The 23567-nt window shown below is 48.6% G+C and overlaps 1 protein-coding gene across 1 annotated transcript; it reads right to left on the bottom strand.

The window, feature by feature from the left end:
* Nucleotides 1-1734: 1734 nt before the first annotated feature.
* CALR3 (calreticulin 3) lies at nt 1735-23441 on the bottom strand. Its single transcript, XM_050769709.1, has 9 exons — nt 23284-23441; nt 22996-23097; nt 16540-16743; nt 9192-9286; nt 7653-7838; nt 5491-5598; nt 5263-5394; nt 3084-3176; nt 1735-1933 (listed from the first exon to the last, which is right to left on the bottom strand). The coding sequence occupies exons 1-9, from the start codon at nt 23372-23374 to the stop codon at nt 1790-1792; spliced, it is 1155 nt and encodes a 384-aa protein (XP_050625666.1). The 5' UTR covers nt 23375-23441; the 3' UTR covers nt 1735-1789.
* Nucleotides 23442-23567: the final 126 nt, after the last annotated feature.

The following is a 23567-nucleotide window of genomic DNA, read 5'->3' as shown; positions in this document are numbered from 1 at the left end:
TTTCTTTTTTTCTTAGGTAGGGTCTCATTCCGTCACCCAGGCTGCAGTGCAGTGGCGCAATCTCAGCTCACTGCAATCTCCACCTCCCAAGCTCAGGTGATCCTCCCATCTCGGCCTCCTGAATAGCTGGGACCACAGGTGTGCACCACCAAACCCAGCTAATTTTTAGTATTTTTTGTAGAGGCAGAATTTTGCCACATTGCCCAGGCTGGTCTTGAACTCCTGGATTCAAGCAATTTACACACCTCTGTCTCCCAAAGTGTTGGGAGTACAGGTGTGAGCTACTGCACCCGGCCCACACTGGTCAACTCTCAATATTCTGCATATAAATTCCAATTTATCTGGCTTATTCATAACATCACTAGATTCCAAATTTCTGGTGTCATAAATTTGATTACTTTCATCACGAGTTTCAGCATGATTCTGGGTCTCTTCCAGAAGAAGACTGGGCCAGAAGCAGCGGCTCACACCTGTAAGCCCAGAGCTTTGCGACGCCAAGGTGGGAGCATGGCTTGAGTCCAGGAGTTCAGGACCAGCCTGGGCAACATGTGAGACTCCCATTCCTATAAAAATTAAATTAAAAAACAAAAAATATGGCTGGCTGCAGTGGCTCATGCCTATAATCCCAGCACTTTGGGAGGCCAAGGTAGGCAGATCACGAGGTCAGAAGATCGAGACCATCCTGGCTAATACCATGAAACCCCATCTCTACTAAAAATACAAAAAATTAGCCGGGTGTGGTGGTGCACGCAACCAGGCTGGTTCACCATGTTGGCCAGGCTGGTTTTTTTTTTTTTTTTTTTTTTTTTTTTTTTTTTTTTTTTTTTTGAGACGGAGTCTCACGCTGTTGCCCAGGCTGGAGTGCAGTGGCGCGATCTCAGCTCACTGCAAGCTCCGCCTCCCGGGTTCCCGCCATTCTCCTGCCTCAGCCTCCTGAGTAGCTGGGACTACAGGTGCCCGCCACCGCACCCGGCTAATTTTTTGTATTTTTTAGTAGAGACGGGGTTTCACTGTGGTCTCGATCTCCTGACCTTGTGATCCGCCCGCCTCGGCCTCCCAAAGTGCTGGGATTACAGGCTTGAACCACCGCGCCCGGCCAGGCCAGGCTGGTCTTGAACTCTGAGCTCAAGTGATCCACCCATCTCAGTCTCCCAAAGTGATGGGATTATAGGTGTGAGGCACACTTCCTGGTCAACTTTTATTTTCTAAAAAGACTACAGGAGTTAAGAAAAGGGAATCACCGGGCGCGGTGGCTCACGCCTGTCATCCCAGCACTTTGGGAGGCTGAGGCGGGTGGATCACCTGAGGTCGGGAGTTCAAGACCAGCCTGACCAACATGGAGAAACCCCGTCTCTACTAAAAATACAAAATTAGCCGGGGTGGTGGCGCATGCCTGTAATCCCAGCTACTCAGGAGGCTGAGGCAGGAGAATGGCTTGAACCCGGGAGGCGGAGGTTGCGGTGAGTTGAGATCGCGCCATTGCACTCCAGCCTGGGCAAAAAGAGTGAAACTCTGTCTCAAAAAAAAAAAAAAAGAAAAGAAAAAAAGAAAAGGGAATCATGGTTTTGGCCAGACCCTTGCTGGCCTCTGGTTTTTAGCGCATAAAATTGTCAAGAGGAAACTTCTCAGTGCAACGGTGTCACCGAGGAGATGCAACCAACCCCACCAAGAAGCGTGAAACACTTTTCAAAGAAAATTGGACAAACTGCCATGTAGACATTTGAGTTTGAAACATAGATTAAAGTAGCAGTGAGGTTTTACCAGTCATCCTTATATCCAATGGGGATGACTAAAGTTCATTCCTTCTGTGAAATCGATTGAAGTAATGTTCGCGCCCGTTCATTTTTCCCGACAGCAGCTCTTCCTCCTCTTCCTCGCGGGCCTTCTTCATTTCCTCCTTGGCCTGTATGGCATCCATCTCCCTTTCTGGACCCTGGAGAAAGAAACAAAAAACATAAGCCCCACCGGGCATGGTGGCTCAGGCCTGTAATCCCAGCACTTTGGGAGGCCAAGGCGGATGGATCACGAGGTCAGGAGTTCGAGACCAGCCTGGCCAAGATGGTGAAACCCTGTCTCTATTAAAAATACAAAAATTAGCTGGGCATGGTGGTGTGTAGCTGTGGTCCCAGCTGCTCGGGAGGCTGAGGTGAGAGGATCACTTGAACCCAGGAGGGAGAGGTTGCAGTGAGCCAAGATCGCGCCACTGTACTCCAGCCTGGGTGACAGAGCAAGACTCAGTCTTGGGGGGAAAAAAAAAAAAAGCCCCAGAGATCATGCTTCCATGTGGCCAAATGCATGTCAGTACTCAGGCGGTCCCTGCCTTCTAGAAGCCGCCTCACCACCTGGGATAGGCTGAATAAGAACAGCCTGTAAAGATTTCATGTCCTGGCCGGGTATGGTGGCTCAAGCCTGTAATCCCAGGACTTTAGAAGACTGAGGCAGGCGGATCACGAGGTCAAGAGATCAAGACCATCCTGGCCAATATGGTGAAACCCCATCTCTACTAAAAATACAAAAAGTAGTTGGGTGTGGTGGTGCGTGCCTATAGTCCCAGCTACTCATGAGGCTGAGGCAGGAGAATTGCTTGAACCCAGGAGGGGGAGGTTGCAGTAAGCCAAGATCACACCACTGTACTTCAGCCTGGAAACAGAGCGAGACTCCGTCTCAAAAAAAAAAAAAGATTTCATGTCCTAATCCCTGGAACCTGTCAATATTAACCTTATATGGGGCCAGGCGCGGTGGCTCACACCTGTAATCCCAGCACTTTGGAAGGCCAAGGCAGGTGGACCACCTGAGGTCAGGACTTCGAGACCAGCCTGAGCAATATGGTGAAACCCCCTCTCTACTAAAATATACAAATTAGCCAGACGTGGTGGCATGTGCTTGTAGTCCCAGCTACTCGGGAGTCTGAGGCAGGAGAATCGCTTGAACCCGGGAGGTGGAGGTTGCAGTGAGCCGAGATCACGCCACTGCACTATGTACAGCCTGGGTGACAGAGCTGGACTTCATCTCAAAAAAAAAAGAAAAAAAAGTTTACACAAATAAATTAGTGATGTAGGAAGAGTTAATCACATGCTTCATACCTTGGTTTCGCCCCAGGTGGCCTTGCCAAAATTATCTGCATACTCTTCATCATCTGTGATCAGAAAGTTATCGAAAATAGTTCCAGATCTCACCTGCAGATGAAAATAAGGCCTTCATTTTTATGCTTTTACTCTTTATTATTTGTTTATTTTTCATTTCTTTTTTCCTTTGGAAATATATGAAGCTCATGTGACATTTTTTATTTTTTAGAGATGGGGTCTTGCTATGTTGCCTAGGCTGGATTTGAACTTCTGGGCTTGGCCAGGCGTAGTGGCTCACACCTGTAATCCCAGCACTTTGGGAGGCTGAGGCAGGTGAATCAGTTGAGGTCAGGAGTTCAAGACTAGCCTGGCCAACATGGTGAACCCTGTCTCTACTAAAAATACAAAAATTACCAGGTGTGGCGGTGCATGCCTGTAGTCCCAGCTACTCGGGAGGCTGAGGTGGGAGGATCACTTGAACCTGGGAGGCAGGGGCTGCGGTGATCTGAGATCGTGCCACTGTACTCCCACCTGGGTGACAGAGTGAGACTCTGTCTCAAAGAAAAAAAAAAAAGAACTTCCGGGCTCATGTGATCATCCCATCTCAGCCTCCCCAGTAGCTGTGACTACTACAGGCGTGAGCCATACTGTCCCTGGCTACTAGGCCTTTATTATTGATGTGACAAAAAGAAACAGATGTATTTTGTTCAGTACAGTGTACCGTAACAGCAATTAGAATAGTAGGTAGTGCTGGCCGGGCGCGGTGGCTCAAGCCTGTAATCCCAGCACTTTGGGAGGCCGAGGCGGGTGGATCACGAGGTCAGGAGATCGAGACTATCCTGGCTAACATGGTGAAACCCCGTCTCTACTAAAAATACAAAAAAAACTAGCCGGGCGTGGTGGCGGGCGCCTGTAGTCTCAGCTACTTGGGAGGCTGAGGCGGGAGAATGGCGTGAACCCGGGAGGCGGAGCTTGCAGTGAGCCGAGATCACGCCACTGCACTCCAGCCTGGGAGACACAGCGAGACTCCGTCTCAAAAAAAAAAAAAAAATAATAATAATAATAATAAGAATAGTAGGTGGTGCTTAAATCTATTTCTAGAATATCCTTTCCCTCTAGGGCACTGGTTCCTCAAACTTGGCTACACATTAGGATCACTAAAACTTTTTTTTTTTTTTTGAGACTTAGTGTCGCTGTTCTTTTTTTTTTTTTTTTTTTTTTTTTTTTTGAGATGGAGTCTCGTTCTGTTGCCCAGGCTGGAGTGCAGTGGCACGATCTCAGCTCACTGTAAGCTCCGCCTCCCGGGTTCACACCATTCTCTTGCCTCAGCCTCCTGAGTAGCTGGGACTACAGGCACCCGCCACCACGCCCGGCTAATTTTTTGCATTTTTAGTAGAGACAGGGTTTCACCGTGTTAGACAGGATGGTCTCGATCTCCTGACCTCATGATCCGCCCGCCTCGGCCTCCCAAAGTGCTGGGATTACAGGCGTGAGCCACCGCGCCCGGCCCTTTTTTTTTTTTTTTCTAAAACAAAGTCTCGCTCTGTCGCACAGGCTGGAGTGCTGTGGCGCAATCTTGGCTCACTGCAACCTCCACTTCCTGGGTTCAAGTGATTCCTCCCAGGTTCAAGTGATTCTCATGCCTCAGTCTCCTGAGTAGCTGGGACTACAAGCACGTGCCACCACACCCGGCTAATTTTTGTATTTTTAGTAGAGATGGACTTTCACTATGTTGCCCAGGCTGGTCTCAAATACCTGAGCTCAGGCAGTCTGCCCGCCTCGGCCTCCCATAGTGCTGGGATTACAGGCGTGAGCCACCATGCCTGGCTGGGATCACCAAAGCATTTAAAAACAACAACAACAACAACAACAACAACAACAACAACAACTCTCAGCACTTTGGGAGGCTGAGGTGGAAGGATTACTTGAGCCTAGAAGTTCCAAACCAGCCTGGACAACACAGTGAGACCCCCATCTCTTAAAAAAAAATCTGGGTATGGTGGCTTGTGTCTGTAGTCCTAGCTACTTGGGAGGCTGAGGTGGGAGGATTGCTTGGGCCCAGTTTGAGGCTCCAGTGAGCTAGAATCGTGCCTAGGTGACAGAATAAGACCCTGTCTCAAAAAAACAAAACAAAACACACACACACACACACACACACACACACACACACACTAAAGTAAATTTAAAACCAAATGACCTGCCAAAGCTCCAGGCCAATGGCACCAATGTTCTCAAATTCCGAGAGGTCATACTGTGTCAAATAGTTGGTATTCTTCATTTTATGGTGGAGCCAGATGTCTTTATCAATACCTTCTGGTTTCAGGCCATCCTGCATCAGAAAAACCATATGAGGTGGTCTCAATGACATGGGCAGGGGAGGGGCATCCCTGGGGCATCCCTGGCATTGTGCAAAGAGGCCACACACCTGGTATGGGGGCTTCTGGAGCATCGACGCCGGCCAGTCCCCATCCAGTTCACCATTCCAGTCGCTCTGCTTGCTGGCACTGGCGTCCAGAAAATGCTTCTCCCAGTCCTTCAAAGACATGTAAGGAAAAAGTAAAATCAATCAGATGCTCATATATTTGCTGTTGTTGCTTCTGTTTTTGTTTCTTGAGACTAGGTTTTGCTCTTGCCCAGACTGGAGTGAGGTAGCGCAATCATGGCTCACTGCAGCCTCAATCTCCTGGGCTCCAGTGATCCTCCTGCCTCAGCCTCCCAAGTAGCTGAGACTACAGGTGCTCGCCATCATACCTCGCTACTATTTTTTTTTTTTTTTGAGACGGAGTCTCGCTCTGTCGCCCAGGCTAGAGTGCAGTGGCCAGATCTCAGCTCACTGCAAGCTCCACCCCCCGGGTTTACGCCATTCTCCTGCCTCAGCCTCCCGAGTAGCTGGGACTACAGGCACCCACCACCTCGCCTGGCTAGTTTTTGTATTTTATTTTTAGTAGAGACGGGGTTTCACTGTATTAGCCAGGATGGTCTCGATCTCCTGACCTCGTGATCCGCCCGTCTCAGCCTCCCAAAGTGCTGGGATTACAGGCTTGAGCCACCGCGCCCAGCCCCTGGCTACTATTTTTATGTTTTGTACAGTCAGGGTCTCCCTCTGTTGCCCAGGCTGGTCTCGAACTCCTGGGCTCAAGTTATCCTCCTGCCTTGACCTCCGAACTGCTGGTATTACAGGCATGAGCCACCGCACCCAACCAGATGCTCAGATTTGAGAAAGGAAATTATTAGATGCCAAGTGGCAGGCACAGGCTGGTGACCCGTGTCCCAGTGTCCCTTTCCCTTCTTCAATTTGGTCGTCAGGAGGCCAAGTGCTTGGTGCTTCCAATGCCACTGAGGACTTCAGGGCAATACCACACTGCCTAGATTTTTCTCCCTAACCTGCCATATGACTTTAGCCCTTTCCTCCATGCTATGGAGAGGAGCAGTGGTGTGGAAAACTTCAAGTAGTGGCTAGAGTGAAAATGATGGTGCAAAAAGCGATGACAATGGCCAGATGTGGTGGCTCACGCCTGTCATCCCAGCACTTTGGGAGGCCGAAGTGGGCAGATGACTTGAGGTCGGGAGTTCGAGACCAGCCTGGCCAACATGGTGAAACCCCGTCTCTACTAAAAATACAAAAATTAGCCAGGGGTGGTGGCGGGTGCCTGTAATCCCAGCTACTCAGGAGGCTGAGGCAGGAGAATCACTTCAACCTGGGAGGCAGATGTTGCCGTGAACTGAGATTGTGCCACTGTACTCCAGCCTGGGCAACAAGAGTGAAGCTCCGTCTCAAATAAATAAATAAATAAATACTCTTTTTTTTTTTTTTTTTTTTTTTTTTTGAGACGGAGTCTTGGTCTGTCGCCCAGGCTGGGGTGCAGTGGCACAATCTCGGCTCACTGCAACCTCCACCTCCTGGGTTCACGCCATTCTCCTGCCTCAGCCTCCCGAGCAGCTGGGACTATAGGCGCTCGCCACTACGCCCGGCTAATTTTTTGTATTCTTTAGTAGAGACGGGGTTTCACTGTGTTAGCCAGGATGGTCTCGATGTCCTGACCTTGTGATCCGCCCGCCTCGGCCTCCCAAAGTGCTGGGATTACAGGCGTGAGCCACCGCGCCCGGCCAACTCTTTTTTTTTTTTTTTGAGATAGAGTCTCGCTCTGTCGCTCAGGCTGGAGTGCAGTGGCGCGATCTCGGCTCACTGCAAGCTCCGCCTCCCGGGTTCACACCATTCTCCTGCCTCAGCCTCCTGAGTAGCTGGGACTACAGGCGCCCGCCACCGCGCCCGGCTAATTTTTTGTATTTTTAGTAGAGACGGGGTTTCACCGTGGTCTCGATCTCCTGACCTTGTGATCCGCCCGCCTCGGCCTCCCAAAGTGCTGGGATTACAGGCGTGAGCCACTGCGCCCGGCAATAAATACCCTTTTACGATACCTTCAGATGTGTAGCAATGTGGCTGGTCTGCAGTGTGTGCTCTGGGGAGGCCATTTGGTGCTACAATATTGCCATCGTGGCTACCAGCCATGCAGCAATGGTCCAGTAACTGGGTACTTACAAACTATATTTGTGCACTTTCTAGAGTTGCCCAGGAAAAATTCACACCTGGGCTTTGTTGTCTTTAGTCTGCTCCCAATCCTTCGATTCTGCCAGGGATGTTTCCTTCTTCAGTGATGTTAAGTTCCAGTCGTACTCTATGCTGCCGGATTCAATTGACTGACCATCAATTTTCACGTCGTAAGAAAGATCTGGTCTTAAAATTAGAGTGTAGAGGTGTGTGAAGCCATCAACCTGCACATTTTAGGGGGAAAAGTGTAAGAATTAAACCCTCAATTTCTTTTTTTTTTTTTTTTTTTGAGATGGAGTTTCACTCTGTTGCCCAGGTTGGAGTGCAGTGGCTCAATCTCAGCTCATTACAACCTCCACCTCCCGAGTTCAAGCGATTCTACTACCTCAGCCTCCTGAGAAGCTGGGATTACAGGCACCCACCACCATACCCCACTAATTTTTGTATTTTTAGTAGAGATGGTTTCACCATGTTAGCTAGGCTGGTCTCAAACTCCTGATCTCAGGTGATCCACCCGCCTCGGCCTCCCAAAGTGCTGGGATTACAGGCATGAGCCACTGCGCCTGACCAACCCTCCATGCTTTAATGCAAGTCTAAATATGCAGTTTATTTTTATTTGTTTATGTATGTATGTATTTATTTATTTATTTTTGAGATGGAGTCTCGCTCTATCACCCAGGCTGGAGTGCAGTGGCTTGATCTCGGCTCACTGCAAGCTCCACCTCCCGGGTTCACGCCATTCTCCTGCCTCAGCCTCCCAAGTAGCTGGGACTACAGGCGCCCACCACCGCGCCCGGCTAATTTTTTGTATTTTTAGTAGAGGTGGGGTTTCACTGGGTTAGCCAGGATGGTCTCGATCTCCTGACCTCGTGATCCACCTGCCTCGGCCTCCCAAAGTGCTGGGATTACAGGCATGAGCCACCACACCCAGCCTATTTATTTTTTTGAGACAGGGTCTTGCTCTGTCACCCAGGCTGGAGTGCAGTGGTACAATCATAGCTCACTGCAGCCTTGACCTCCTGGGCTCAATTGATCCTCCCACCTCAGCCTTCCAAGTAGCTGGGACCACAGGTTTCTGGCACTTTACCTGGCTAATTTTTGTATCCTTTGTAGTGACAGGGTTTTGCCATGTTGCCCAGGCTGGTCTTGAACTCCTTGGCTCAAGCAATCCTCTTGCCTCAGCCTCCCAAAGTGCTGGGATTACAGGTGTGAGCCTCTGCACCCAGCCATTTCTCCAGAATGTTTTCTCCATCCTGAATATTTCATTCATTAATGAGGATGGATGTGGTTGAAATGTGACTGTACTATTGTAACCCTCATAGGGCAAATGATGACATGTCATAGCTCACAGAAAAAATGAGAGTGCCCTTCTGATGGGGTAAAAACTTCAGGAAACCAGTTAAAGGAGACAAGTCTCTCCGATGGCCCCCTACACTGGAAACCGGAAACAGGAGGTATGTTTACAAAGACCCATCCTTGGCTCAGTTAAGTATTTTACTATCAAAACTAATTTCTCTAAACTTAATTATCATCAGGCAAGAGTTAACACTCATTTATTTGAATACAAGAGCAGTTACCTTACACCTGATCAGTTTCTTGTTTTCGTGATACTGATTCTTGAAATGTAAAATAACATGAACTTTCTTGATATCAAATCCACAAATATCGGGTCCTACAAAAAAAAAAAAAAAATTAGCCGCTCTCAATTTCTTTCCATAATGCATCACCATAGAATAACCAACCCACAACCATTCTTTTTTTTTTTTTTTTTGAGACAGAGTCTCGCTGTCACCCAGGTGGGAGTGCAGTGATGTGATCTTGGCTCACAGCAACCTCTGCCTCCCGGGTTAAAGCGATTCTCCTGCCTCAGCCTCCCGAGTAGCTGGGACTACAGGCGCACACCACCATGCCCAGCTAATGTTTGTATTTTTAGTAGAGATGGGGTTTCACCATGCTGGCCAGGCTGGTCTCAAACTCCTGACCTTGTGATCCACCCGCCTCAGCCTCCCAAAGTGCTAGGATTACGGGCTTGAACCACTGTGCACGGCCCATTCTTCTTAAATATAATCAGATACAATCTGATAATCAGATATTCACACTAAGTTATTTATTTATTTATTTGAGACAGAGTCTCGCTCTGTCGCCCAGGCTGGAGTGCAGTGGTGGGATCTTGGCTCACTGCAATCTCCGCCTCCCGGGTTTAAGTGATTCTTCTGCGTCAAGCTCCTGAGTAGCGTAGCTGCGATTACAGTTATGCACCACCAGGCCCAGCCAATTTTTGCGTTTTTAGTAGAGACAGGGTTTTGCCATGTTGGCTAGGCTGGTCTCGAACTCCTGACCTCAGGTGATTTGCCCGCCTTGGCCTCCCAAAGGGCTGAGATTATAGGTGTGAGCCACCACATCTGGTCACATGTGTGAATATCTTATTACGATTAAAGGACAATGTCCTGGCTTTCCACTCACTTTTTGAGTGTGTTCTGTAGCTTATTTAAATATTCAAAGTGGCCTGCTAATCCTAGCACTTTGGGAGGCCAAGGTAGGGGGAAGACTTGAGGCCAGGAGTTTGAGACCAGCCTGGCCAACATGGTAAAACCCCATCTCTACTAAAAATACAAAAATTAACCAGGAGTGGTGGCATGTGCCTGTAGTCCCAGGTACTTGGGAGGCTGAGGTGAAAGGATCACTTGAACCTGGGAGGTTGAGGTTGCAGTGAACTGAGACTGGGCCACTGCACTGCAGCCTGGGTGACCAAGCAAGACTACGTCTCAATTAAAAAAAAAAAAAAAAAGTAGGCTGGGCGTGGTGGCTTACGGCTGTAATCCCAGAACTTTAGGAGGCCGAGGTGGGTGGATCACGAGGTCAGGAGTTCGAGACCAGCCTGACCAAGATGGTGAAACCCCATCTCTACTAAAAATACAAAAATTAGCCAGGCATGGTGGCACGTGCCTGTAATCTCAGCTACTCAGGAGGCTGAGGCAAGAGAATGCCTTGAACCTGGGAGACGGAGGTTGCGGTGAGCCGAGATCACACCAGTGCACTCCAGCCTGGGTGACAGAGTGAGACTCCATCTCAAAAAATAAAAATAAAATGCTATGGAATGTGAAATATTTGTATGAAAGTCAACTTGTTCAAAATTGAGACATGCAATTTATTTTTCTTCAACATTGGTCAGAGTTTTCGTCTCGATTCGTAAGTACCTACGCACTTTGAATTTTTTTTTTTTTTTTGAGACAGTCTCACTGTCACCCAGGCTAGAGTGCAGTGGTGTGATCTCAGCTCACTGCAACCTCTGCATCCCAGGTTCGAGTGATTCTTGCGCCTCAGCCTCCCAAGTAGCTGGGATCACAGGTGTGCGCCACCATACTTGAAACCGCCTTTGCAAAATTAAGACTGAGACAGTGAAAGAGATCTCACTTAACTGACTCCATCTTGCTTCTAACCTCCAGGCTGTCCTTGTTCATTCCTGGGCGTAGGCTGAACTAACTCTGAGAGAAACTTAGTTTATAGTTTAAACGAAGACAGTAACAGTCCTTTCCCAAAGCGGACCTCCTTCTTGCCTGGGGGCTAGATTGCCTTTTTCTTTTTTCTTTTCTTTTCTTTCTTTTTCTTTTCTTTTCTTTCTTTTTTTTTTCTTTTCCTTTCTTTCTTTTTTTCTTTTTGAGATGGAGTCTTGCTCTGTCACCTAGGCTGGAGTGCAGTGGCACGATCTTGGCTTACTACAACATCTGCCTCCCAGGTTCAAGCGATTCTCCTGTCTCAGTCTCCTGAGTAGTTGGGATTACAGGCGCTGCCAGCACGTCCACCTGAATTTTGTATTTTTAGTAGAGATGAGGGTTTCACCGTGTTGTCCAGGCTAGTCTTGAACTCCTGGCCTCAAGTGATTCTCCGACCTCGGCCTCCCAGTATGAGCCACTGCACCGGCCACTTTGAATATTTAATTAAGCTTCAGAACACACTCAGAAGCAAGTGGAAAGTCCAAACGTTGTCCTTTAACAGCAATAATAAGATACACATGTGGCCGGGCGCAGTGGCTCACGCCTGTAATAGCATTTTGGGGGGCCGAGGCAGGCGGATCACCTGAGGTCGGGAGTTTGAGATCAGCCTGACCAACACGGTGAAACCCTGCCTCTACTAAAAATACAAAAATTAGCCAGGTGTGGTGGCACGCAGCTGTAATCCCAGCTACTGGGGAGGCTGAGGCAGGAGAATCACTTGAACCTGGGAGGTAGAGGTTGCAGTGAGCCAAGATTGCACCTTTGCACTCCAGCCTGGGTGACAGAGCAATACTCCATCTCAGAAAAAAAAAAGGTATTTACGCATGTAATGGATGTTCATAAGGAAATATAGACAGATGGGCTCTGTGTTGCCTGTCTGGGGTTTTATGCATAACTTATGCATGGGAATTTATGCAAATATCAAGACTGACAATAACTGTGCTTCTCTTCTCTTCCTCCTTAACCCCTCACCCTCAGCAAGCTCCCCTCACACTAATGGCTGGCGCTGACTCATTATAACAAAGCGTTCCAATAGTAAGAGTGGATTTGAGTAAAATGAAACTGTTGAATTCAAAACTGAAATACCAAGAAAAGTTTATTTTAATCTTTTTTTTGACCCCAAATTATGCTGCTTGGCAATTCAGATGTAGTAGACATATGCTATACAGGGTTTTTCCCTTCCTTATTTATTTATTTATTTTCGGACAGGGTCTTATTCTGTCATCCAGGCTGGAGTGCAGTTGTGTGATCACAGCCCACTGCATCCTCAAACTCCTCAGCTCAGGAGATTCTCCTACTTCAGCCTCCTGAGTAGCTAGAACCACTGGTGTGTGCAACCTCACTGGGTTAATTTTTTTTTTTTTTTTTGAGACGGAGCCTCGCTCTGTAGCCCAGGCTGGAGTGCTGTTGTGGCCGGATCTCAGCTCACTGCAAGCTCCGCCTCCCGGGTTCCCGCCATTCTCCTGCCTCAGCCTCCCGAGTAACTGGGACTACAGGCGCCCGCAACCACGCCCGGCTAGTTTTTTGTATTTTTTAGTAGAGACAGGGTTTCACCGTGTTAGCCAGGATGGTCTCGATTTCCTGACCTCGTGATCCGCCCGTCTCGGCCTCCCAAAGTGCTGGGATTACAGGCTTGAGCCACCGCGCCCGGCCTAATTTTTTTTTTTTTTTTTTTTGAGACGGAGTCTTGCTCTGTCGCCCAGGCTGGGGTGCAGTGGCCGGATCTCAGCTCACTGCAAGCTCCACCTCCCGGGTTTACGCCATTCTCCTGCCTCAGCCTCCTGAGTAGCTGGGACTACAGGCGCCCGCCACCTCGCCCGGCTAGTTTTTTGTATTTTTTAGTAGAGACAGGGTTTCACCGTGTTAGCCAGGATGGTCTCGATTTCCTGACCTCGTGATCCGCCCGTCTCGGCCTCCCAAAGTGCTGGGATTACAGGCTTGAGCCACCGCGCCCGGCCTAATTTTTAAAATTGTTGTAGAGATGGGGCCAGGCGCGGTGGCTCACGCCTGTAATTCCAGCACTTTGGGAGTCCAAGGTGGGTGGATCACCTGAGGTCAGTAGGTCGAGACCAACCTGTCCAACATGGTGAAACCCTGTCTCTACAAAAATACAAAAAAATTAACTGGGCGTGGTGGCGGGGCACCTCTAACCCCAGCTACTTGGGAGGTTGAGGCAGGAGAATCGCTTGAAGCTGGGAGGCAGAGGTTGCAGTGAGCCAGGATCTTGCCATTGCACTCTAGCCTGGGCGACAAGAACAAAACTCTGTCTCAAAAAAAAAAAAAAAAAAAAATTAGAGATGGGGTCTTGCTATATTGCCCAGGCTGATCTCAAACTCCTGGGCTCAAGGGATCCTCCCTCGGCAGATGTTTAGGATATCTGGGGTTTTTTTTAGTTCTATTTTTATTTTTATTTATTTTTAGTTTTTATTTATTTGTATTTATTTATTTATTTTGAGATGGAGTTTTGCTCGTTACCCAGGTTGGAGTGCAATGGCACGATCTCGACTAACTGTAACCTCTGCCTCCCGGGTTCAAGCAATTCTTCTGCCTCAGCTTCCCGAGTAGCTGGGATTATTACAAGCATGTGCCACCATGCCCAGCTAATTTTTTATTTTTAGTAGAAATGGGATTTCTCCATGTTGGTCAGGCTGGTCTCGAACTCCTGACCTCAGGTGATCCGCCCGCCTTGGGCTCCCAAAGTGCTGGGATTACAGGCATGAGCCACTGCACCCAGCCCTAATTTTTATTTTTTGTAGAGACAGGGTCTCACTATGTTGGCCAAACTGGTCTCGAACTCCTGGACTCAAGTAATCCTCCTGCCTGGCCTCCCAAAGTGCTGGAATTACAGGCATGAGCCACTGTGCCCAGCTAAGGATGAATATTTTAGAAGCACATTCATTCTTTTTTTTTTTTTTTTTTTTTTTTTGGAGACGGAGTCTCGCTCTGCCGCCCGGGCTGGAGTGCAGTGGCCGGATCTCAGCTCACTGCAAGCTCCGCCTCCCGGGTTTTCGCCATTCTCCTGCCTCAGCCTCCCGAGTAGCTGGGACTACAGGCGCCCGCAACCACGCCCGGCTAGTTTTTTGTATTTTTTAGTAGAGATGGGGTTTCACCGCGTTAGCCAGGATGGTCTCGATCACCTGACCTCGTGATCCGCCCGTCTCGGCCTCCCAAAGTGCTGGGATTACAGGCTTGAGCCACCGCGCCCGGCCTTTTTTTTTTTTTTTTGAGACGGAGTCTCGCTCTGTCACCCAGGCTGGAGTGCAGTGGCCGGATCTCAGCTCACTGCAAGCTCTGCCTCCCGGGTTCACGCCATTCTCCGGCCTCAGCCTCCCCAGTAGCTGGGACTACAGGCGCCCGCCACCTCGCCCGGCTAGTTTTTTGTATTTCTTAATAGAGACGGGGTTTCACCGTGTTAGCCAGGATGGTCTCGATCTCCTGACCTCGTGATCCGCCTGTCTCGGCCTCCCAAAGTGCTGGGATTACAGGCTTGAGCCACCGCGCCTGGCCACATTCATTCTTTTTTTGGAGACAGAGTCTCGTTCTGTCACCCAGGCTGGAGTGCAGTGGTGAGATCTCGGCTCACTGCAACCTCTGCCTCTCAGGTTCAAGCAATTCTCTTGCCTCAGCCTCCCGACTACAGGCATGCACCACCACGCCCGGCTAATTTTTTTGTATTTCTAGTAGAGACAAGGTTTCACCATGTTGGCCAGGCTGGTCTTGAACTCCTGACCTCAAGTGATCCGCCCACCTCAGCCTCCCAAAATGCTGAGATTACAGGTGTGAGCCACCACACCTGGCCTGAGGTACATTTGTTCTTAAAGTTTTAAGTTATGCTATACTTGTGTCTATTTCCTGTGGCCCAGTATGATCCCTTCCTAGTTCTAGCACAAATTTTAATCTCCTGGTGTCAGGAGACATTTAATATTTTCCAGAGGTTTGCAGGCTTTTTCTATAAAGGCCAGATGGTAAAATATTGTTGGCTTTGTAAGCCTAATGATCTCTGTCATGACAACTTAACTCTGCCACTGGTACTGGCAAGCAGCCACAGACAACATGTAAATGAACAGAGTGAGGCTGCATTCCAGTAAGACTTCATTTCTGGACACTGAAATCTAAATTTCATACAATTTTCATGTATCACAAAATATCATCCTTGTATTGATTTTTTTTTGAACCAGTTAAAAATGTAAAAAACATTTTTAGTTCATGGGTCATATAAACACAAGCAGTGGGCCAATTTGGCCCATGGCCAAGGTTTACTGAGTCCTAAAGGATTCAAAACACAGGTTGAGGCCAGGCGTGGTGGCTCACGCCTGTAATCCCAGCACTTTGGAAAGCCAAGGCAGGTGGATCACCTGAGGTCAGGAGTTCGATACCAGCCAGGAGTTTGAGACCAGCCTGACCAACATGGTGAAACCCCATCTCAGCCAGGCGCAGTGGCTCACGCGTGTAATCCCAGCACTTTGGGAGGCTGAGGTGGGCGGATCACCTGAGGTCAGGAGTCTGAGACCCGCATGACTAACATGGTGAAACCCTATCTCTATTAAAAATACAAAAATTAACTGGGCGTGCTGGTGCACACCTGTAATCCCAGCTACTTGGGAGGCTGAGGCAGGAGAATCCCTTGAACCCGGGAGGAGGAGGTTGCAATGAGCCGACATTATGCCATTCCATACCAGCCTGGGCAACAAGAGCGAAACTCCATCTCAAAAAAAAAAAAAAAAAAAAAAAGGAACCCCATATCTACTAAAATGCAAAAAAAAAAAAAAAAAAAAAAAAAATTAGCCAGGTATGGTGGCACATGCCTATAATCCCAGCAACTCAAGAGGTTGAGGCAGGAGAATCACTTGAACCCAGGAGGCAGAGACTGCAGGGAGGTGAGATGGGGCCACTGCCATTGCACTCCAGCCTGGGCCACAAGAGTGACAACTCTGGCTCAAACCAAAACCAAAACCAAAAAAACTGCACAGGTTGAGCAACCCAAATCAAAAAATCACAAATCTGAAGTGTTCCAAAACCCAAACTTTTAGACTCAACATGATGTTCAAAGGAAATGCTCCTTGGAGCTTTGTGGATTTCAGATTTTTCAAATCAGCGATGCTCAACCGGTAAGGATAATGCAAACAATCCAAAATCCCCCCGAAAATTCCAAAATCCAAAACACTTCTGCTTCCAAACATTTCAGATAAGGTATCCTTACCCGGCATGAGGGCAAGATTTATGGTGAATAAATAACTTCTTCAGGAACACAACAGACTGGCACCGTTGCCTTTTTATGTTAATTAGGTTTAATAGTGCTATAAACCTTGGATCCAATATACTCAATACTACTACCTTAACTACATGAGCCAAGTCTTAGTCTAAAGATCCCGTGAAGTGGGAGGGTTTTCAAAGTCGCTAGAAGTGGTTGTGTTGTACCACCAAAACTCACCAAACATAATATAGTACTGCGATTTTCCATTCAGGTTCTTCTGGTCAACATCTGCAGGAAAGACCTTAATGTAGCCCCCTCCACAGTCCATCTTCTGCTCATGTTTCACTGTGTACTGAATGACCAGAGTTTTCCCTTTATTGCTGAATGGTTTGAAGCGTGCAGAGATGGCATAGAATCGGCCATTCTGAGTGGTCTGCAGACCTTTGAACAAAAAATACTCATGAAGGTTTGGGAATGATGCTGTGCTCAGTAATGCAGAAAGTTAAATGGATGTCCTTCCCTTACTCCCAATCACAAATGTCCCAACCGTTAACAGTGATCCACAGTGCCAACAGAGCATTATACAATAATGCATAATGAGTATACCACTAGCAGGCACTCTGCTTCCATACAACTTTTTTTTTTTTTTTTTTTTTAGATGGAGTCTCGCTGTGTCACCAAGGCTGGAGTGCAATGGCGCGATCTTGGTGCGCTGCAACCTCTGCCTCCCGGGTTGAAGTGATTCTCTTGCCTCAGCCTCCCGAGTAGTTGGGATTACAGGCATCTGCCACCACATCTGGCTAATTTTTGTATTTCTAGTAGAGACGGGGTTTCACCATGTTGGTCAGGCTGGTCTCGAACTCCTGACCTCAGGTGATTGCCCGCCTCAACCTCCCAAAGTGCTGGGATTACAGGTGTAAGCCACCGTGCCTGGCCCATACAACTTTTATTTCACACACCTGGAAGTTTTTGTTCTTAATATACCTCTGTTATTTATTTATTTATTTATTTATTTATTGAGACAGAGTCTCGCTCTGTCACCCAGGCTGGAGTGCAGTGGCGCAATCTCGGCTTACTGCAAGCTCTGCCTCTTGGGTTCAAGTCATTCTCCTGGTTCAGCCTCCCGAGTAGCTGGGATTACAGGCGCCCGCCACCATACCTGGCTAATTTCTTGTATTTTTAGTAGAGACACGGTTTCACCATGTTAGTCAGGATGGTCTCGATCTCCTGACCTCGTGATCCACCCACCGTGGCCTCCCAAAGTGCTCGGATTACAGGTGTGAGCCACCACGCCTGGCTATTTATTTTTTAGACAGAGTCTCATTCTGTTACCCAGGCTGGAGTGCAGTGGCACAATCTTGGCTTACTGCAACCTTTGCCTCCTGGGTTTAAGAGATTCTCCTGCCTCAGCCTCCCAAGTAGCTGCTGGGATTACAGGCACCTGCCACCATGCCCAGCTAATTTTTGTATTTTGAGTAGAGAGGAGAGAGGGTTTCACCATGCTGGCCAGGCTGGTCTCGAACTCCTAACCTCAGGTGATCTACCTGCCTTGGCCTCCCAAAGTGCTGGGATTACAGGCATGTGCCACTGCACCTGGCCATACTGTTATGGTTAAGTTACAAAAGTACTTCAACTCTAAATGTCAAATCTAATTATGAATCTAATTATGAATACCATGGGTTAATTTAGCTTCTGTTCATCTTCCTAGGGTTGGGATGATTCAATGAAACCTGCGTAGCAAATGAATAAAAGAATAGACTGTTAAATGTTTCCTGAATTCTCATTCTGAAACAGCTACTGGACTGACAGAACAGGTGGTGATGAGAGTGCGTTCCACGGCACGCTGATTTGTAATGTAACGCTTCATAGCACTGGGTGGGCTGCCCTGTATGTGTCAACTGTGTCACTCTTTCATGAAGAAAACATCCTGTCACTCATATTTATGTGTTCACTTCAAAACCAACCCTTTCTTTCCTAGTAGCCCCTAGGCACAGTCTCAAATCTCGTTCTTTTATGAGAGTATGTCAGACAAACCTGAAGGTGGAGGCATTCTTTTTTTTTTTTTTTTTAAATCTTTTTTTTGAGATGGGGTTTTGCTCTTGTCACCCAAGCTGGAGTCCAGTGGCGCAATCTTGCTCACTCTGACTCCTGAGCTCAAGCGATTCTCCTGCCTTAACCTCCTGAGTAGCTGGGACTACAGGCATGTGACGCCGCGCCTGGCTAATTTTTGTATTTTTAGTAGAGACAGGGTTTCACCATGTTGCCCAGGCTGGTCTTGAACTCTTGGCCTCAAATGATCCACTCACCTTGACCTCCCAGGGTACTAAGATTACAGGTGTAAGTCACTGCGCCCAGCCTAAACTTTCACATATGTGAAAGCAAATACAATTTAAAAGCCTTGAGGCCGGGCGCGGTGGCTCAAGCCTGTAATCCCAGCACTTTGGGAGGCTGAGGCGGGCGGATCACAAGGTCAGGAGATCGAGACCACAGTGAAACCCCGTCTCTACTAAAAATACAAAAAATTAGCCGGGCGCGGTGGCGGGCGCCTGTAGTCCTAGCTACTCAGGAGGCTGAGGCAGGAGAATGGCGTGAACCCAGGAGGCGGAGCTTGCAGTGAGCTGAGATCCGGCCACTGCACTCCAGCCTGGGCAACAGCGTGAGACTCCGTCTCAAAAAAAAAAAAAAAAAAAAAAAAAAAAAAAAAAAAAAAAAAAAAAAAAAGCCTTGAGAGGCCAGGTATGGTGGCTCACATCTGTAATCTCAGCACTTTGGGAGGCTGAGCCAGGTATATCATTTGAGGTCAGAAGTTTGAGACCAGCCTGGCCAACGTGGGGAAACCCCATTTCTACTAAAAATACAAAATTAGCCAGGCGCAGTGGCGCGTGCCTGTGGTCCCAGCTACTCGGGAAGCTGAGGCAGCCGAATCGTTTAAACCTGGGAGGTGGAGGAGCCCAGATTGCCCCATTGCACCCCAGCCTGGGCGGCAGGGCGAGACTCCGTTTAAAAACATAAATAAAATAGGTTGGACACGGTGGCTCCTGCCCCTAATTCCAACACTTTGGGAGGCCGAGACAGGTGGATCACCTGAGGTCAGGAGTTGGAGACCAGCCTGACCAAAATGGAGAAACCCCATCTCTACTAAAAATATAAAATTAGGCCAGGCGCGGTGGCTCACGCCTGTAATTCCAGCACTTTGGGAAGCTGAGGCAGGCAGATCACGAGGTCAGGAGATCAAGACCATCCTGGCTAACGTGGTGAAACTCCACCTCTACTAAAAAAAAAAAAAAAATACAAAAAATTAGCCAGGTGTGGTGGTGGGCACCTGTAGTCCCAGCTACTCGGGAGGCTGAGTCAGGAGAATGGCATGAATCTGGGAGGCGGAGCCGAGCTGAAATTGGGCCACTGCACTCCAGCCTGGGTGACACAGCGAGACTCGGTCTCAAAAAAAAAAAAAAAAATACCTGGTGTGGTGGCACACGTCTGTAATCCTAGCTACTTGGGAGGCTGAGGCAGAAGAATCACTTGAACCTGGGAGGCAGATGTGGTGAGCCAGAGATCGCACCATTGCACTCCAGCCTGGGTAACAAAAGTGAAACTCCCTCTCAAAAAAAAAAATAAATAAAATAAATAAAAGCCTTGAGCAATATGTGTCATCTAAGTCATGTTGCATGCAGGTGTAACCTCTGTTTCTTAAGTCATAGATAAACCTTCTTCCTCATTGTTCTTGTTCTGCAAACGACTAGGACAGACCAGAGACCAGGCCTCCTCCATTTGTGACCACTGACCTTGGTTACAGATTGACTGCCTCCAGTACTGAACTGTACCTAACTCAGACCAGATGGCACAAAAGATGCTGTGTGACTGCTACATCTTCAGGGTGAAATGTTAAATACACCTTCTCAAAAGAAAAAGACCACCTTGACTAATGGGATCACGGTCATTACGTATTAAGCCTTGCCTAGAAAGATGCTGAAATTCTGTTAAGCTTTCCTAAACTTTGTCTATACAAATGATCCCAAACTTCTACACTTCAGAACACTGACTTCTATTCTTTGGAATCTGTGTTTTCCATACAGTTGTCCTCAAACTTTGAGCTTGAATTAGCTCTCTTTAAGCTAGATTTTTTTTTTTTTTTTTTGGAGACAGAGTCTTGCTCTGTTGCCCAGGCTATAGTGGCAAGATCTTGACTCACTGTAACCTCTGCCTCTCGGGTTCATGTGATTCTCCTGCCTCACCCTCCCAAGTAGCTGGGATTACAGGTGTGCGCCACCACGCTTGGCTAATTTTTTTGTATTTTTGTAGAGACACGGTTTCACCATGTTGGCCAGGCTGGTCTCAAGCTCCTGACCTCAAGTAATCCACCCGCCTTGGCCTCCCAACGTGCTGGGATTACAGGCATGAGCCACCGTGCCTGACCATATTTTTCTTTTTTTTTTTTTTAGATGGAGTCTCACTCTGTCACTGAGGCTGGAGCACAGTGGCATGATCTCTACTCACTGCAACCTCTGCCTCCCGGGTTCAAGCGATTCTTCTGCCTCAGCCTCCCGAGTAGCTGGGACTACAGGCATGCACCACCACACCCAGCTAATTTTTGTATTTTTAGTAGAGATGGGGTGTCACCATATTGGCCAGACTGGTTTTGAACTCCTGACCTCATGATCCTCCTGCCTAAGGCCTCCCAAAGTGCTGAGATTAAGGTGTGAGCCACCGTGCCCGGCCTATTTTTTTAAATGCAAAAATTAAAATGAGAAAAAGCACCCACTAACCTTTTCCTTCTGAGGGGCGTGGCCCTTGATCCTCAAATGCACTTGACTAGTGTTTATTAAGAGGGACAACTTTGGTAATGCCTACTAATAACACATTCATATAAATATAATCCAAAGAAGGTTAAATACCATTGCATATTTGACAGTGCTTCAGGTATGATTTTATTATACCAAATAAGCTGAATATGTCTCCTTGGACTTCAGAGGACCTAATACCAACTCACGCCTATAATCCCAGCACTTTAGGAGGCCGAGGCAGTTGGATTACTTGAGGCCAGGAGTTTGAGACCAGCCAGAGCAACGTGGTGAAACTCTGTCTCTGGCCGGGCGCGGTGGCTCAAGCCTGTAATCCCAGCACTTTGGGAGGCCGAGGCGGGTGGATCACGAGGTCAGGAGATCGAGACTATCCTGGCTAACACGGTGAAACCCCGTCTCTACTAAAAATACAAAAAAAAAAACTAGCCGGGCGTGGTGGCGGGCGCCTGTAGTCTCAGCTACTCGGGAGGCTGAGGCGGGAGAATGGCATGAACCCGGGAGGCGGAGCTTGCAGTGAGCCGAGATCACGCCACTGCACTCCAGCCTGGGAGACACAGCGAGACTCCGTCTCAAAAAAAAAAAAAAAAAAAAAAAAAATTAGCAGGGCGTAGTGGCACGCGCTTGTAATCGCAGCTTCTCGGAAGCCTGAAGCAAGAGAATCGCTTGAATCCGGGAGGCGGCGGTTTGAGTGAGCCAAGATCTGCCATTGGCCGGGCGCGGTGGCTCAAGCCTGTAATCCTAGCACTTTGGGAGGCCGAGACAGGCGGATCACGAGGTCAGGAGATCGAAACCATCCTGGCTAACACGGTGAAACCCCGTCTGTACTAAAAAGTACAAAAAACTAGCCGGGCGAGGTGGCGGGAGGGCCGGTAGTCCCAGCTACTCGGGAGGCTGAGGCAGGAGAACGGCGTAAACCCGGGAGGCGGAGCTTGCAGTGAGCTGAGATCCGGCCAGCCTGGGTGACAGAGCAAGACTCCGTCTCAAAAAAAAAAAAAAAAAAAAAGATCGTGCCACTGCACTCTAGCTGGGTGACACAGAGTGAGACTCCTACTCAAAAAAAAAAAAAAAAAAAAAAAAAAAAAAAAAAAAAAAAAAAAGGCCGGGCGCGGTGGCTCACGCCTGTAATCCCAGCACTTTGGGAGGCCGAGGCGGACGGATCACAAGGTCAGGAGATCGAGGCCACGGTGAAACCCCGTCTCTACTAAAAATACAAAAAATTAGCCGGGCGCGGTTGCGGGCGCCTGTAGTCCCAGCTACTCGGGAGGCTGAGGCAGGAGAATGGCGGGAACCCGGGAGGCGGAGCTTGCAGTGAGACGAGATCGCGCCACTGCACTCCAGCCACGGGGACAGAGCGAGACTCCGTCTCAAAAAAAAAAAAAGTAATCTTCGGCAATAAAGAAAGGAGAGAGGAGGCTGGGTGCAGTGGCTCATGCCTGTAATCTCAGCACTTTGGGTGGCCAAGGCGGGTGGATCACGAGGTCAGGAGTTCGAGACCAGCCTGGCCAACGTGGACCCTGTCTCTACTAATAAGTACAAAAATTAGCTGGTCACAGTGGCGCGCGCCTGTAGTCTCAGCTACTCGGGAGGCCGAGGCAGGAGAATTGCTTGAACCCGGGAAGTGGAAGTTGCAGTGAGCTGAGATCGCACCAGTGCACTCCAGCCTGGGCAACAGAGCAAGGCCCCATCTCAAAAAAAAGAAAGAAAGAAAGAAAGAAAAGAGAGAGGAAACAAAAAACAAGGGTAAGGAGCCCTTTGCCTTAAGTTCTACCTTTGCCTTAAGGTCTTCATCTGTAAATCGGGAATAAAAGCGTTTGGCTGTGCCACAACTACCTTGAGAGGGTGCTATGGAGATGTAACATTAGGCTCAATTTGGTCCTGATTCTACACTAACCTTTATCTTTCTCTTTATGACCATAAAACTTCCCCGACGAAAGTCTAAAATGCCCAAATCGGGAGTCATTGGTGGACTGCACCCATCGGTTTCTCCAATGCTCTGTGGGGAGGGGGAAATAACACCGGTTAGAGGTGATAATGGTTAATTTGGCCTAAGGGAAGGGTGAGGGGGACCCTCGAGGATTCGAGAGTTCGCTGCCGTCGACCTCGCGACGACTCTGCCCAGCCTTGGGGGGCGCAGATGGGGGAGCTTACACCTCTGCCACTACGGGCGTGGCCCCTTCACCTCCGTCTAGAAATTCCTCTTGGAAATAGACGGTAGCCAGCGCCACTCGCAGCATGCAGATGCCCCAGAGGGGCACCCGAACCCCGGCCATGGGGGTTTGCACTGCGCTTCCGGTCGTCGCCGCCCCTTAGCTCCCGGCGCTCTCTGCGGCTCTTCAGGCGAGTCCTGAAACTACAACTCCCGTCACAACTCGCGATTATGACCTGAGGGTCCCAGCACCCATAGCTGTGGCGCTGGGCACGTCGGGTCCGCCAGGGAACTACCGCTCCCATGATGCCTCGCGA

The sequence above is a fragment of the Macaca thibetana genome, chromosome 19, assembly GCF_024542745.1.
Source record: "Macaca thibetana thibetana isolate TM-01 chromosome 19, ASM2454274v1, whole genome shotgun sequence".
Classification (NCBI taxonomy): Eukaryota; Metazoa; Chordata; class Mammalia; order Primates; family Cercopithecidae; genus Macaca; species Macaca thibetana.
This window is presented reverse-complemented; position numbering and strand designations above follow the sequence as displayed.

Bases quoted from the DNA above. Each gene is read 5' to 3' on its own strand.
- CALR3 (XM_050769709.1), bottom strand. From the start codon at position 23,374: ATGGCCGGGGTTCGGGTGCCCCTCTGGGGCATCTGCATGCTGCGAGTG. The intron at 16,744-22,995 runs GTTAGTGTAGAA...TTTTGTTCAAAG, and splicing joins TCATAAAGAGAAAGATAAAG to GTCTGCAGACCACTCAGAAT. The intron at 9,287-16,539 runs GTGAGTTTTGGT...TTTTTTTTGTAG, and splicing joins GCAGTACTATATTATGTTTG to GACCCGATATTTGTGGATTT.